Here is a 14,939-nt window from a genome sequence, read left to right as displayed (position 1 = left end):
TAAAAAATACGCCTTTTGTTTAAAGTAAAATTCACTTGTATTATATTAATATAAGGGCAAATTTCATTTAAACATTTGAAATTTAGAAAATCAGTCTTTTTCTGTAGAAAATTAATATTTTATTTATTAAATAATATTGTAAGGATATAATTTTGATATTTAACTATTAAAATTAATTGATAAAAATGAACTTGATTGATCTAGAAAGGGAAAGAGAGGTATGTAATGATGTTGTAAAATTTAAATGTAATCAAATTAAAAAAAATAAATAAATAAAACAAACACTGAGAGGGGTTTGAATGAAAATTTCCCATTAATATTAATTATAAATAGTGTTGACTCTTTGAGAATGTCGACTAAGAGGTGAGAGGGAGGGCGAGAGAGAGAAAGAGAAGGGGAAGAAAGATGTCTGTGTTGGGTTTGTCTTGGTCATTAGTACCCGTGAGCAGGAACTACTATACTGGTTTGAAAGACCATCATCATCGCTTTCATCTGCATTCTAAAAGTTTAAGTTTTGACGGAAATGGTTACAAATTCCCACTAGAAATCAAATCCAACTGCCTTAAACGATGTCGTCATCATGTTTTAGTTTGCAGTTATCAAGAAGCACTTGCAGACCTTGCTCCAGCCGCTTCTGCAGCCTATGGCTTCCTGCTCCTCTCTGGTGGTCTCTTTGCCTGTAAGCTTACCCACCCTTCTACTTTATCCCTTCATATTTATTATTCTTTTTTTATTCTTTTTGAACGTAGAATATGAGTTTTTCTGATAGCTAAAAGGATATGAATTCCCCACCCCAAAAAAAAAAAAAAAAAAAAAAAAGACACAAAATCAGGAAGCAAGGGCTCACTTTTTGGAGGGCTCACTGGGGCAGCTTTACTGGCAATAGTAAGTTTACCTCTATCCATCCCACCACTATCACTCCTTCTTATTACTTGTAAGCTCATAGAAAATTACTTTGAACTTTAAATTGGGCTAGTTGGAAGGTACCTTGAACAAGCTTTATCGCTTTGTATAAATAAGATGTTCGAGCAGGTCTATGCCCTCAATCACCGGTTTCCAAGTTTACAATTCACTAATGTATGCACCACCAAGATAACTGCTTTCTATTTTCCTAAGAAAACTTTAACATTTTTGCCACTTATTGTGTAGCAGATGAACATTGGTCAAGTTAGGGTATTCCAGCTTCAATATGTAGACCCACATAAAGTTTGAAATGCAAATTCTCCTAGACCGTATTGAAATTCATTTTGACTAGTTGATCTCCTGCTCCTTCTTAGTACCTTGTTTGTAACTTTAGTAGCACTATCAAGGGTCAGTTTCCTAACTAGGAACTGCATTTTATCAATGAAATGCACTTGAAACAATTCCTTCTACCCTTTCCAATAAACGGCATTTTCGTAGTCCTGATTTCTTTGGATGGTGAGCAGGAAAGAAGCATAGGTTGTATACCTTGGACCTTGGCATAGAATATGGTCAATTTGCTAAAAACATTCTTTTAGAAGCATTTGTTTGTAACATCCTTCTAGCAGTAAAATATGGAGCTTTTTAAGGTTTGGCTTGCTTGTATCAAATCAACCACTACCAACTAACCACACACTCATCACATTCAAGAGTTTCTGGAGTTCATACATTGCAGTATTATTCTTTACCGCACTTAACACGTGTAGATATTAGCCTGACTAAAATGTATATGTCAATTTATTGACAAAGGAAAAAAAAAAAAAAAGAAAAAAAGAAAAAAGATGAGCAGTGGTGATATGCTCTTTATTTACAGTCATTATATTTTAACTTCATGAGCTTCTCCAGTGAAGAGTCTAATAGCAATTTTTAAGAAATTTGGGCAATTATGTTGCCTTGCTGCGCTATAGCTCATATTCACGATTTTGTATGTATGACAATCAAAATGTACAGTGTTTAACTTATGCTATTTGCAGCATCCAAACACTGCAGGCTGTAATATGTTCTGTTATCTTCAATTACTTGTGATTTTTATTGGTAGCTTTCAAAACTGATTTCAAGTAAACTGTATTTCTGTCTTCAAGATGGCTGTCTAAAGAAGTTCATAGCAAGTTATGATCTTTCATAAATAACAAAGTCCAGTATGGTAATGATATTAGCTTTTGCTTTTGTTCAGTTGAAATGCTCTCTCTCTCTCTCACATCTTTCTTTCTTTTACCAAATTTTCTAACAAATTTGTGCTTATCATGGATCTTTGGTTTGTAGATAATATGATAAACATGAAAAGGTAAATAGTCTGGATAATGTAAAAAGAGAATTTTCTCTGCAGTAAGGGTTTGTCAACATTTTTAATGAATAATATTTTGTATTCTCCTCATAGGCATATGGTCTCATGCAAGCGCCAGAGACAAAAGCAATTGGTGATGCCGTTGGGTTTGGATCAGCATTCCTTTTCGCTTCTGTATTTGGTATGCCTTCGCTATCACTGTCACTTAGCCTGTGCTAATTAAGATTTCTATCCTTGTTATTCTTATTATTTCTTTTCTTTTATAATTGTTTCAGGCATAAGATTGGTAGCTACTTCGAAGTTAGTTCCTGCAGGGCCTCTGCTTGGTCTCTCTGTCTGTGCGTTGTCTGTGTTTATCTTGGCATATTTACGAGATAGTCTTAGTGTGTAAAGTAATCATCTGAAATAAGCAAACCCGTTTTGACATGAATAATTTTGTAAGTTAATTTAATGTGATTTTAGGACCTTTTTTTTTTTTTTTGGATTTTTTCCCTCCCCCTTATTTGTTTCATGTTCATTTTAAATTTCGCATGGACGACTTAATTTGTAGTTCAATTTATATTGATTAGTCTTTTGCTTGCCTTTAAAATTCTTTCTTTGTTGCTTTCTCTATTGGATCTCAAGTTCATGCAGGGTAGCGACAAGCAAATTTGTGCCTAAGGTGAAAACTGAAAAATGATGCTTTTTAAATATAAAATAAGTCTACAATTAAATGATTTTAATCTGTAAGAATATATTGTCTTTGTATCTTGAAAATGCGCAACTATTATGCAATAGCATCAACTTCAGTTTATTTATTATTTGTGTGCTTTATCATTATTATTATTTTGTTTAGCTTTCATTAATTCTTTCAAACGAAACTCTTTTTGGGTGCTTAAAATTGTTATTAAAATGAAATCAAGATACTAAATGTGGATTAGATAGGTGTTGCAGCACGGCACAACCATACTTAAAAGATACACTTTGCTTTGTAGTCCAACAAAAAATCCACCATCTATTGATAGCGTCACATCAAAACAAGTGCTCCTATTTTTTATTTTTTTTTATTTTGTTTTTGTTTTGGGGGGGAGGGGGGGGGGGGGGGGGGGGGGTGGGGCGCGGCGGTAGGGGAGGAGGAATGGAAGATGAACCAATTTTTAAAATTAGAAGAAGAGGGATTCTTTTTGTATTTTATGTAATAGTTACAACATGTCATCCAAGTCCACCTGCTGTGACACGCCAATCAGTAACTGACTCGTGTTGTCATAGACCGATAACAGAATGGTGAAAAATATGTGTTATGTCTTGTCAGTGTCCGATGGGTCTTCTTATAACTTTATAACAATAAAAATAATAAAAAACAAGGTCGGAAAGGTGAGCACTTTTGGTATTATATGGACAAGGTGGGTTGCAGAGCAAGGTCGAGAGTCGTTGAGACTAGACTTTGTTGGTGGAATCAGTGAAGAAGAAAGTAAAGCTAGAAGCTTCACCTAAAAAAAAGAATACATTTCATGGCAAGCACTATTGTTTCCAGTGATATTCCTAGTGGGAAATTGTAGCGGGAGAAATTTCCAAATTATAACCACACGCAATGGCTTCACTGGAGCTGAATCGCAGTGGAATCGAAACTTTCAAGGATGATGAAGAAGTTGACAGAAGATCTTCTGAAAGCTATCGAAGAGTTGAGGTTCTCCATCATCGTCCCGTCCAAGAACTATTGCTTCCAGATGGTGCTTCGATGAACTTGTACACATTCTTGAATGCATGAAACCCAGAAATTCAATTATTCCCATCTTCTACAGTGTGGATCCCTCTACTGTTCACCATCAAGCTGGCAGTCAAGCTGAAGCCTTTGTCCTACACAAGAAAAACTGCAAAGTTGACAAGGTTGACAAGTGGAGATTTGCTCTCACTGCGGTTTCCAATCTCTCAGGTTGGCCTCTAAATGATAGGTACCTTGTTGTTTACTTCCAATCATTTGTATTTCCATTTGAATTATTGATATATTTTCTTTAATGCAGAAGTGAGGCGGAATTTATCCAAAAATTGTTGAATATATATCTTGTGAAATGGATGATACATCCGATATGTATTGGATAAATTGGACGGTGCACCTGAACGTGATGACAATGAAAGATGGGGATCTGAGTTAATGGGAGTGGTCAGTCGTATAGACTGGAAGAGAAAAAAAAAGGAAAAACTACCAACTTTTCCCTATATTCTTTTTCTTGGAATTCATATGCAACACAAGGAGAAGCATAACTTGGACTTTGACCTGGAAGATTGATACATATGTATGTATAACCTGAATGTCTATAATTTACTTTTGAATAAACGCTAACTGAATTCAATAAAATTTCTTCTTTTGTTTTTATTTAGCACTAGCTGGTATACATCTTCATGACAATTCGCAGCGCATGCCATACCCTTCAAACTCAAATGCTGGCTTAATTCTAGAGTTTTGGGATGTAGTACTTAATTGGCTTAAAGAAGTTTGAAACAGGGCAGTACAAATTTTATACTCCATATACGTGGCTAGCTAGTACTCATGTCTCACAGCCAAATAATAGATATATATATATATATATTGCATGCAAGTATGAGCAAGAAGTTGAAAATGCATGCAATATTAATGTTGGTGAGGTACCGGTTAGAATAGATTCTTGGGTGAAGAAATTACCTTCTTATTTGAACTTGGGATTTGGGGGAAGGGTGGAATAGGCAAGACAACTATTTTCTAAGTCATTTATGACAGAATCTCTGATGAATTTGAGGTTTGCTGCTTTCTTTACAACATAGGAGAAAGTTGTCATCGACAATTAAGTTTACTTGGTTTACAAGAAGAGCTTCTTGGGCAACTTCCAATGATGAAAAACGTATTATTACATACTCTGCCGCATGGAACTAGTTTGATCAGACAGCACTTTCTCGATAAAGGGGTTCTCCTTGTTTTGGATGATGTAAATGTGTTAGAACAATTAGAAGCCTTGGATGGAGAAAATCATTGGTTTGGATGGGGGGTGGAATCATCATAATAACAAGAGATAATCATTTGCTTATTGCAAAACCAGTGGACCAAACTTATGAATGTGAAACATTAAACGGCTCTGAAGCTATTCAGCTCCTTTGCTTAACTGCCTTAAAAACACACCTTCCTGAGGATGTGGAAGACCATATGGCGTTGTGCAAATATCTTCTAAAGTGCGCTTGGGGCCATCCATTAACTTGAAACAACATAGATTTTTCAAATTTGAATAGTTTCAGATGTCCCTACATTGGCAAGAAAGTATACCTTCCCAAAGGCCTGGAATACCTTTCTGATAAACTAAGATTCTTCAAGTGGAGGGGATATCCATTTAAATCCTTGCCATCAAAGTTCTATCTATCTCAGCTAGTTGAGCTTAACTTGTGCCACAGCCAAATTGAGCACCTTTGGAAGAAAGAAAATGTTTTCCGAAAGTACTGCCTGTATAAAATTCAGATATTTTTATTTATTTTTTAAAGTGAATGTTCATTTATTGCAGCTAATAATTGCTCTGTTTTGACGTTTCACAGTTATTCAAAGATTTAAAGTGCATCAAACTCAGTCATTGTTGGAACTTGACAAAAACTCCAGAATTCACAGGGGCTCCAAATCTTGAGAAATTAATTCTTGAAGGCTGTAAAAATTTGGTTGAGGTTCACGGATCCATTGAAATTCTCAAAAGGCTTCGTGTGTTGAATTTGGAAGATTGCAAATCTCTTAGGAGTCTCCCAAGCGCCATGTCACTGGAATGTCTTGAAATTTTTCTTAAAACTTGAGCTGCTTCAGGATGGTGTCACAAATATGGATTATATGACTAAAAACCTGTCCAGACTAAGAAGAATTAAAGACCCTTCCACCATTCCGTCATTAAAAAGAAGAAAATGCATAGGTATTGCACGTCTCTTTTCAAGTATTCCAAACTTACCAGACGGAGCAATTCCTAGCAACATTGGCAGACTAACCTCATTAGAAGTATTAGATGTGGGAAGAAGCAAGTTTACTAGAATACCTGCAAGCACTGGTAAATTGTGTAACCTAAAATTTCTTGATTGGCGCATTGCAATCTGCTTGAATCAGTCCCAGAGCTTCCTTCAAGAATAGAATATGTAGAAGTATGAGGATGTTGCTCATTGCTTACTTTTTTGGATCCATTAAAGACAATGCCGTCTGATTTTTTTACTGAGTTTCATTAATTGCTGCAAGCTGACATATAATCATCAGGACTGCAAAAGTACGGCAATTATGTGGTTGAAAGCGTACCTCCACTCATTGCTAGACAGCCATCAACAGGTCTCTCTCTCTCTCTCTCTCTCTCTCTCTCTCTCTCTCTCTCTAAGTTTGATGCACACCCGTCAGGGCAATGCAGAGCTTCCAAGTCTAAGAACTCTCTTTGAGTTTTATTTTTTTATTTTTTTTATTTTGTTGTCACTTTCCTTTTCTTACTTGCATTTACCTACTTTGCTTGCTGCACTTCTTACTTCAGTATTCCTTAGTTCCATCACAAACATTTTCTTACGTTCCAAGTAATCTAATTGTTCACTCAAAAGTCAAACTAATAAACGACCAAGTAGTCTTAAATTTAAATTTTGTTTAGTATTCCAACATTACGCCTCTGTTTCTCTTTCCGTATTCTCTGTCTCTCTTAAAACCAAAATCATGGCAGGAACTGTCACATCTGAATGACCTTTTAGATTTTATTATCCCTGGAACTAGAATTCTAGATGATCAGTTCCGGCACCAAAACATGGGATCTTAAATCACAACACATTTGCCTCCAAAACGGAGTAATAATAACAGTAATTGGATAGGATTCGTTTTCTGAATTGTCTTTGGAGTCCACAAGCATTCCTAAAACTCTCATGAGATCACCTGTAAATTGTACGCCGATGGATGTCCTCTAGGAAATCGTTTTGGCTTTCGCATCTCAAGAGGCACGGTCTTTGATTCCGATCACCTTCGGCTACGTTACATATCAAATGGAAGTTTTGGAAAACAAATGCTTCAATCAAACAGGATTAGCTGCATTGATGCCACATCTGGAAGCCAGAGCGAATGCGTGAAGGTGAAAAAGTGTGGCATTTGTGGTGTATTCAAGCAAAGACGTGGGAGAGATGGAGGAACAAAAATTCCAATACATCTTCCCTCCAACTGAGGATTTGGAAGTCAGCTTCTCTCATATGGATATGATAAATAAGTTAGCTGTCATTTTTTCTACTGTGATTGAACCAAAGTGCGACTGTGAGGCCATTCAGCATCTTTGGTTATCAAAGGAGCGCACACACCTAATGCTCGACCCATTTTTTAAGTGCCGCTAGCTGATGACGTCTCTTTTGCTATCTCGTAATTCAAGCTTCTCAAGGATAAGAGAGGACTAGAGGTTACATGGCTCCACATTGGGTTTAGAATCATCCTATCTTCTACAGCGGATTTAAATATAGCTATGGGATTGCAGTGTTGGAAATTTGTAACTGGAAAAAGAAACCAACTGGGAATTCAAATTTCTGAGAGTAAAGGGATAACATAGCAGAAGGGAAGATTGGTGACATGGTGAAAATCTGTTGTGAAAGGATTAAGCTCCTTTATGGTGAACTCTTTGCCTGTAAGTTTAGGGTGAACTCTTTGCCTGTAAGTTTAGCCACCTACTACTTATTTTTTGAATGCATAAAATGAGCTTTTCTAATAGCCAAATGGGCATTAAATTCCCAGGAAAAAACAGAAAAATAATAATGACTAAATAATATCAGGAAGCAAGGGCTCACTTTTATTTTTATTCACTCTCTCTCTCTCAAACACACAAACACACACACACACACACACACATCTTTCTTTCATTTACCAAATTGTCTAACAAACTTATGCTCATCTTGGTTTTTGATTTATTGTACATAACATGATAAAAATAAACTAGTCTAGATAATGGAAAGAGAAAATTTTCCGCTGCAGTAAGGATTGTCAACATTTTAAATGAACGATAATTGGTATTCTCCAATTGACCATGCCATTGGGTTTGGATCATCATTCCTTTTCTAGAAAGGAATGTTTTGGTTCGCTTCATTGGATCATGTTAGCAAGTTTTGCCATTTATTATGTGCATGGTAACTTGGGGGCATGCCTTCATTGTCACCATGCTCATGCTGATTAAAGTCTCTATTATTATTATTATTATTATTTTTCCTTAGGCATAAGATTAGCAGCTACTTCAAATTAATTAATTCCTGCAAGGCCTCTGCTAGCTCTTTCTATCATTGCATATTGTTTGTGTTTATCTTTGAATATCTACGCGATAGTATTTGTAAATCAACTCTACATATGCAAAGTATTGATATGAAGTCTGAAACCTCCTTTTGACATGAATAATTTGTAAGTTTATTTGCAAGTTTTGTCTCAGTCCAAGTTTACTTGAAATTTCTAAATACTTTTTCTAATAAGCTTTTAGAGTTTTACACTTTAAGCCTTACTTTTTCTTGCGACTGTGACTCAATTAGAAAAATAAATTAGGTTTGGAAAGGATATCCTTCCCTTAAACAAAGATAGTTTCGCATGAGCAATATATATATATATATATATATATATTTTCTAGGATTGCACTGGCTAGTTTTTGCCAATAGGATGGCAACGGGTTAGGTCAGGTGGAGCCCTGGAAGATTCGATTCAATCTAGTTGGGTGTGGGAAACACTAAACGGATTTTCAGCTTGGGTTGGATTTATCCAATATACACATTTATACACTACTAGAATCGAGTTGATAAACGACGCAATAAATGCATCGCACAAAATAAATAACGACGTATCGCACGGTGTCGCTTAACGTCCTATCGCTAAATCTATAAGACAACAAGCGACGTAGTATGAAAGTCGCATATCTTTGAGTTTTTAGCGATGCATATTTACTTTTAGCGACGCATTAATAGAGTCACCTATTTAGCGACGCATTAATAGAGTTGACTATTTAGCGACGCATTAGTAGAGTCGCCTATTTAGCGACGCATTAATAAAGTGACTATTTAGCGACGCATTAATAGAGTTGCCTATTTAGCGACGCATTAATAGAGTTGACTATTTAGCGACGCATTTGTCAGAACCCGTCCAGAATTCCTTCCCCGTAACCCTAGACAGCCCTGATCCCAGGGAAACCCTACCGGACCCTCCAACGGAAAATCCGACAGAGCCTCCCCTAAGGGATTTACTTACCACAAATTACCTGCACTGAAAACACACTTCTATAAACATCCCCTTATTCCTCCCACAAACTACAAATTGTTCCACAAATTTCAGCACTTCTCAAAAGCAACAACAGTCCAGTGCATAAATAAACAGAAGTATCCCAATAGTATACAGAGCTTTAAGAAGTGCTAAACAACAGAAATACAACAAGGCTGAAAGAAATAATACACTGAAATGAAAGAGTACAGAAGTACTTCTCGAAACACAACAGCAGCGGAAAACTTGGTTCGCTCCGGAAGAACGTCTACCACCACTTGCACCTAAGGGAACGGAATTTAAGAGTGTGAGATGCTAATCATCTCCGTGAGTAACCCGAACTACTGAACACCTTTTGTGATAATAAAAATAATAGTAATAGCAATTAAGGAATAGAACAAATACCAACAATTAATAAATAAATAATAATAATAACGGTTGGAAAATAATAATTTCCCTCAAAACTCTCACCAATCGCTCCGTTTGAAATGTTCCCTTTTTAAAACCTTTTCGCAAAACCCAATGTACATACCTCCCAAAAATCAAGGGATTAAACCATTTGATACACAATAAATAAATGAAAACATACCCCAAATATATAATTAAAAATATAATAAATTATAGTAAATAATTTTGAACACCTTTGGGGTTTAAAACATTAATTGCAATTTACACCGACGCACCACACCATATACCGGTGATGCCCTCCGATACCCAGCATCCTGAGCACCGACTGGCGGGGGGTTAAAGAGAGAAACCTGCAACGGTCACTTCGGCGTCCCGACAGTACCGCTGCTAAAAACCATCACCCGGCCAAGGAGGGGGGCGGCTGTGTGCAACAATAACCTTGCCTGCCCACGGTCCAATGGCAACTCACGGGTGAAGTAATAACTGCACGCTAAACCACATAATAACCGCGTGCTACCACGTGTCCATACACCATACACCAGAACACCAATACTGTATGAGTGCGTCTAAAAATAAACAATAAATAACCAACCGTACCGTTTTTCCAAAAACCACCGTGGGAAGTACACCAAATCTTCACAAAACACCATCCCACATATTTTTATTTAACAACCAGGTACGAAACATTGATAACCAACAAACCACCATTTTCTCGAAATACGAGATGCAACCATAAAAATACCGCGGGCATAATTTATAAAATTTAAACAAATATTTTCGTAAAATATTTAACCCAATTATGCCCGGAAAATCAAATTTAAAACCACGTACAAATACTACCAAAATACACCTTGCTCATGCATAATAAATAAATTAAACCAAAATAAACCATAATTAAATCACACCACATGAGCAAAATTTAAATACCAAATTAAATACCAATTAAATATAATTAATTGCCCCAAAATAATTTTTGAAGGTGGGTCACTCACTTGGAGCACGCAAATCAACTAAGATCCTCCTCGGGATCAACTCCGCCACTCGCGCGTGCACCTAAACAACCACAGTGCACCAACCAAAAATATTAATATTTTATTCGGGTGATTCCCAAATGGGTACCCGGGGAGCGAACACCAAGCGATATCTAAGGGTTACGAGTTATATACCGAATCGAAGCTCGCGTGATGAGGATCACGGATTCGGTCTTACTTTCCGGTGATCGGACCTGACGGGGTCGGAAACTCGCCGGAAAGCTTTTCAAGTTTCGGCTCGGCAATTCTCCCAAACCGTCGCGAATTGGCGGAAACGGAAGCCGGATTCGGGTTCAAGAGGTCGAACACAGTGGACCGGAGCTGGCCGGAAAACTGGGTACTCGCCGGAACAGTACGGTGCGTGTGGCCGGAAAATGCCCGGAAGTGGGTCGATTTGCGGTGGCCGGCGGTGGAGGGGAAAAACTCGCCGCCGATCTTCGGAGGTCCGATCCGGGCGCATCCGGCGGCCGTTCGCCGTGAAATTTGGAGGTTTTGCCGGAAATGAGGAGGGCAAGCTTGCTGGCCGGTGCGTGTACAGTAACTCGGACGGAACAGTGGAAAAATTCCGGTGGCCGGCGGTCTCTCTCTCTCTCTTTCTCTCTCCTCTCTCTCTTTCTCTCTCTTCCCCGAGATTTTTATCAAATAAAAACCCATGTGTGACACTGTTCATGCCACGTGGACCAATCAAAAGCTGACACGTGGCATTTCACTGTTCACCGACCCAAAAATATTAAAATAATACGGTATCCGGTAAACTTCAAACGTCCATAACTTTTCAACCGGATGTCCGTTTCAAGCGTGCCGCTAGTCTGTGAACTCGTATCGACGAGCACTTCACAACCATGCACGGGTCAAAGCTCATTTCCCCATAAATAAAAAGTCAACTCCGGCACCCCTTGGACAGTTTGGACCGCAACTTGTTTCGTCCATAACTTTCAAACCGTAGCTCCGTTTTCAACGTGCTACCAGTCTACGAACTCGGGGCATCGTGCACTTCGCCACGGTACCCTGGTCAACTCGAAATTCTCACCGAGTCAAAAAGTCAACTTTTGACCCCTTCGGTCAACGGTCAATAGTCAACCTCGGTCAACGTGCACGGATTCCGGTGCGATTTGGGACGGGATGTTACACATTAGTAGAATCGCCTATTTAGCGACGCATTAATAGAGTCGTCTATTTAACGACGCATTGACACTTTTAGCGACGCATTATTTGTTAATGCGTCGCCCCTTCTTTTTTTTTTTTTTTTTTAAATTTTGTGAAAAGTGATTAAAATAGTAAAAATATAAAAATAATTAAAATACAAAAAAACAAAAACTAGCTTCATCCAAAATAAATAGAATACAAAAATTTGCTCTAATATTTTGTCATAACAAATTAATTATCAAATAAATTAAATATAATCTCATTGACATATTTTTATATAATTTGTAAGCTATTGTATTTTCATAACAAATTTAATATTAATTAAACTTCCATGAATGCATATTCATTGAGATGGAAGTTGACATCCTCTTGTTGACGATATTACATCCTCATACTGCATATGGAAATATTAAAAAAATTATTAGCACTTATGCAAAATAAATAAAATATTAATCATTATTAAATTTGCAATTTAGTAAATGAAAATTTAAAGAATATTACCATTGTTCTTAAGATTTGACGAGGTATATTTCTCCCCTCACAGTCATTACAAACATAGTCACTCTCACATTCATCCTCATTATCATTTTCATCGATACTTGGCAACTATATGACAAATAGATTGTGAGCCATCTTTGTATCTCCAAGAACATCTTCTTCAACAAAAGTACGATGTGGTGAAGTTAAAACAATAGGCATCTTGATTCAAGTTGATCTTCAACATAAAATACTTGTTGAACTTAGCAAAATAATGTCAAGCAATATCACAAACATAATTTCTACAAAAGCAAGATTAGTAAAACCCAATGAACCTAAGCTGCAGTTAAAATGAAAAAAAAAAAAAAAAAACAACCCACCTCATGTCAAGAAAAAAGAAACTCACCTAAACGATGGAGATAGAGAAAGAAGAAAACCAAAAAATCACGAGGACGACACAGAGAAATCTAGCTTCTCGGTCGACAACAATGTAGGCAAATGAAAAATGAAACCCGAAATATTTCACTCTTCAAGTCTCTCTTAGATTGCTTCCAAATCTAATATTGATTAGGTACTGTACTTGATGTAGTTTTAAAAAAGAAAAAATTGATTCAAAGGAGCGCGTAAAAATTTTAAAACGCGCCAAAAATTTTCAAAAAATGGCAAGAACGCACCTTTTCTCCCAATTGCATTTTTTTTCTTTGAATAATTTTTTTATTTTTCAACTACAAATAAAAACTGAAAATATTTCTTAAAAATGCGAAGCAAAATATCGAAGATTACTGTTTATTTTTCTGTTTTCAAGTACACCTTTATTCTTTATAAAATTTGCATGTCTTTCAAAATTTTTGTTTTTGTTAATTGAGAGAATAGGCGACGTATTCTCTTCAAGAAGGATCGCCTGCTCTTTGATTTTGGGATCAAGCAATGTATTATGGTCGAAAAACGTCGCCTGTTTCATTTTTTTTTATATTTTCTTTATAATCTTTAAATAATTTTTTAATTGTTTATCTACAAATATATTCATGTAGCAATTCAATGAACATAAATTCCATTGATCTAAAAATAGAAAATAGTTTTGTCAATGCTCTTCTCAGTTATACATATATGTGTATAGACGAGATACAAAATATCTCAAGACCTAATTTGAGATAGGGTACCGAATATAGAATTCTAATTCAACAGCATTTATTGACCAATTTATCTAGATAAGTATGTTAAATGAGCTTAACTTTCATGTGTTTGTGGTTATTGATAGTTTACTTGTTTTTAAAAATTGAAAGTCTATTAAATTGATTTTTTTTAAAAAAAATAAAAAATAATTGAAGGAACAGGCGACGCAATTCCATTAAAACACGTCGCCTATTCCATTTTCTTTTTTTAATCTTTAATTAGTTTTGTTGATTGGTCATCTACAAATTAAAAAAAAAAAAGCATATTTGCAAAACTAAAAAATTACTAAAAATAACTTTCAAATTGAAAAAAAAGTTAAAAATTGGTTGGGTGAAACGGCGACGCAGTTGTTTACAAATGCGTCGCCTTTTAGTCTATTTGGCGACTCTTTCTTAAAAGACTGCGTTGCCTAAAACTATACTAGCTAGTTCTTATTGTATTATTACATCCAAGTGATTTAGCCTGGTGGTGTGGTGATTTCTTAAGAGTATAGGAGGTTCTAGGTTCAGTTCATGTTATGACCCTATTTTGATTTTTTTTTTAAATGTTTAAACAAAAAAATTGAAAAAAATAAAAAAGGCGACGCATTTGTCGCAGAATGCGTCCCCTGTTCATATATTTGGCGACGCATTGTTTAAATAATGCATCGCCTAACACTATATTAACCAATTTTTGCTGTATCAGTACATATAAGTCATTTGGCCTGGTGGTGTGGTGATTTCTTGAGAGTGTAAGAGGTCCTGTTTAAATAATGCGTCGCCTAACACTATATTAACCAATTTTTGCTGTATCAGTACATATTAATTTTTGCTGTATCAGTACATATAAGTTATTTGGCCTGGTGGTGTGGTGATTTCTTGAAAGTGTAGGAGGTTCTGGGTTCAATTCTTGTTATGACCCTATTTTGATTTTATTTTTTTTAAATGTTTAAACAAAAAAATTGAAAAAAAAAAAAAGAACAGGCGACGCATGTATTTGGTGACGTATTGTTTAAATAATGCGTCGCCTAACACTATATTAACCAATTTTTGCTGTATCAGTACATATAAGTCATTTGGCCTAGTGGTGTGGTGATTTCTTGAAAGTGTAGGAGTTCCTGGTTCAATTCTTGTTATGACCATATTTTGATTTTATTTATTTTGAAATGTTTTAAAAAAAATTGACTTATTATGGCCATATTTTGATTTCATTTATTTTGAAATGTTTAAAAACAAAATTGAAAAAAAAAAAAAACAGGAGACACATATTTATTTTG

General features: G+C 35.9%; 1 protein-coding gene and 1 long non-coding RNA gene across 5 annotated transcripts; both read left to right on the top strand.

The window, feature by feature from the left end:
- Positions 1-346: 346 nt before the first annotated feature.
- LOC107409813 (protein FATTY ACID EXPORT 4, chloroplastic) lies at positions 347-2,714 on the top strand. Of its 2 annotated transcripts, XM_016017241.4 has the most exons (4): positions 347-679; positions 821-885; positions 2,339-2,426; positions 2,521-2,714. In XM_016017241.4, exons 1-4 carry the CDS (start codon positions 406-408, stop codon positions 2,634-2,636), a joined length of 543 nt encoding a protein of 180 aa, XP_015872727.1. In that variant the 5' UTR covers positions 347-405; the 3' UTR covers positions 2,637-2,714. The 2 variants fall into 2 exon arrangements, with proteins under 2 accessions (XP_015872727.1, XP_015872733.1); XM_016017247.4 differs by lacking the exon at positions 821-885 and having other exon boundaries at positions 540-679.
- Positions 2,715-3,351: 637 nt separating this feature from the next.
- Positions 3,352-8,013, top strand: LOC125420841 (uncharacterized). Of its 3 annotated transcripts, XR_009634406.1 has the most exons (4): positions 3,352-4,157; positions 4,246-4,518; positions 4,604-5,683; positions 5,780-8,013. It is a non-coding gene; the product is annotated as an uncharacterized LOC125420841 (long non-coding RNA). The 3 variants fall into 3 exon arrangements; XR_009634405.1 differs by lacking the exon at positions 4,604-5,683; XR_007239134.2 differs by lacking the exons at positions 4,604-5,683; positions 5,780-8,013 and having other exon boundaries at positions 4,246-4,602.
- The last annotated feature ends 6,926 nt before the right edge of the window (positions 8,014-14,939 follow it).

This window comes from Ziziphus jujuba, chromosome 10 (assembly GCF_031755915.1).
Source record: "Ziziphus jujuba cultivar Dongzao chromosome 10, ASM3175591v1".
Taxonomy (NCBI): domain Eukaryota; kingdom Viridiplantae; phylum Streptophyta; class Magnoliopsida; order Rosales; family Rhamnaceae; genus Ziziphus; species Ziziphus jujuba.
This window is presented reverse-complemented; position numbering and strand designations above follow the sequence as displayed.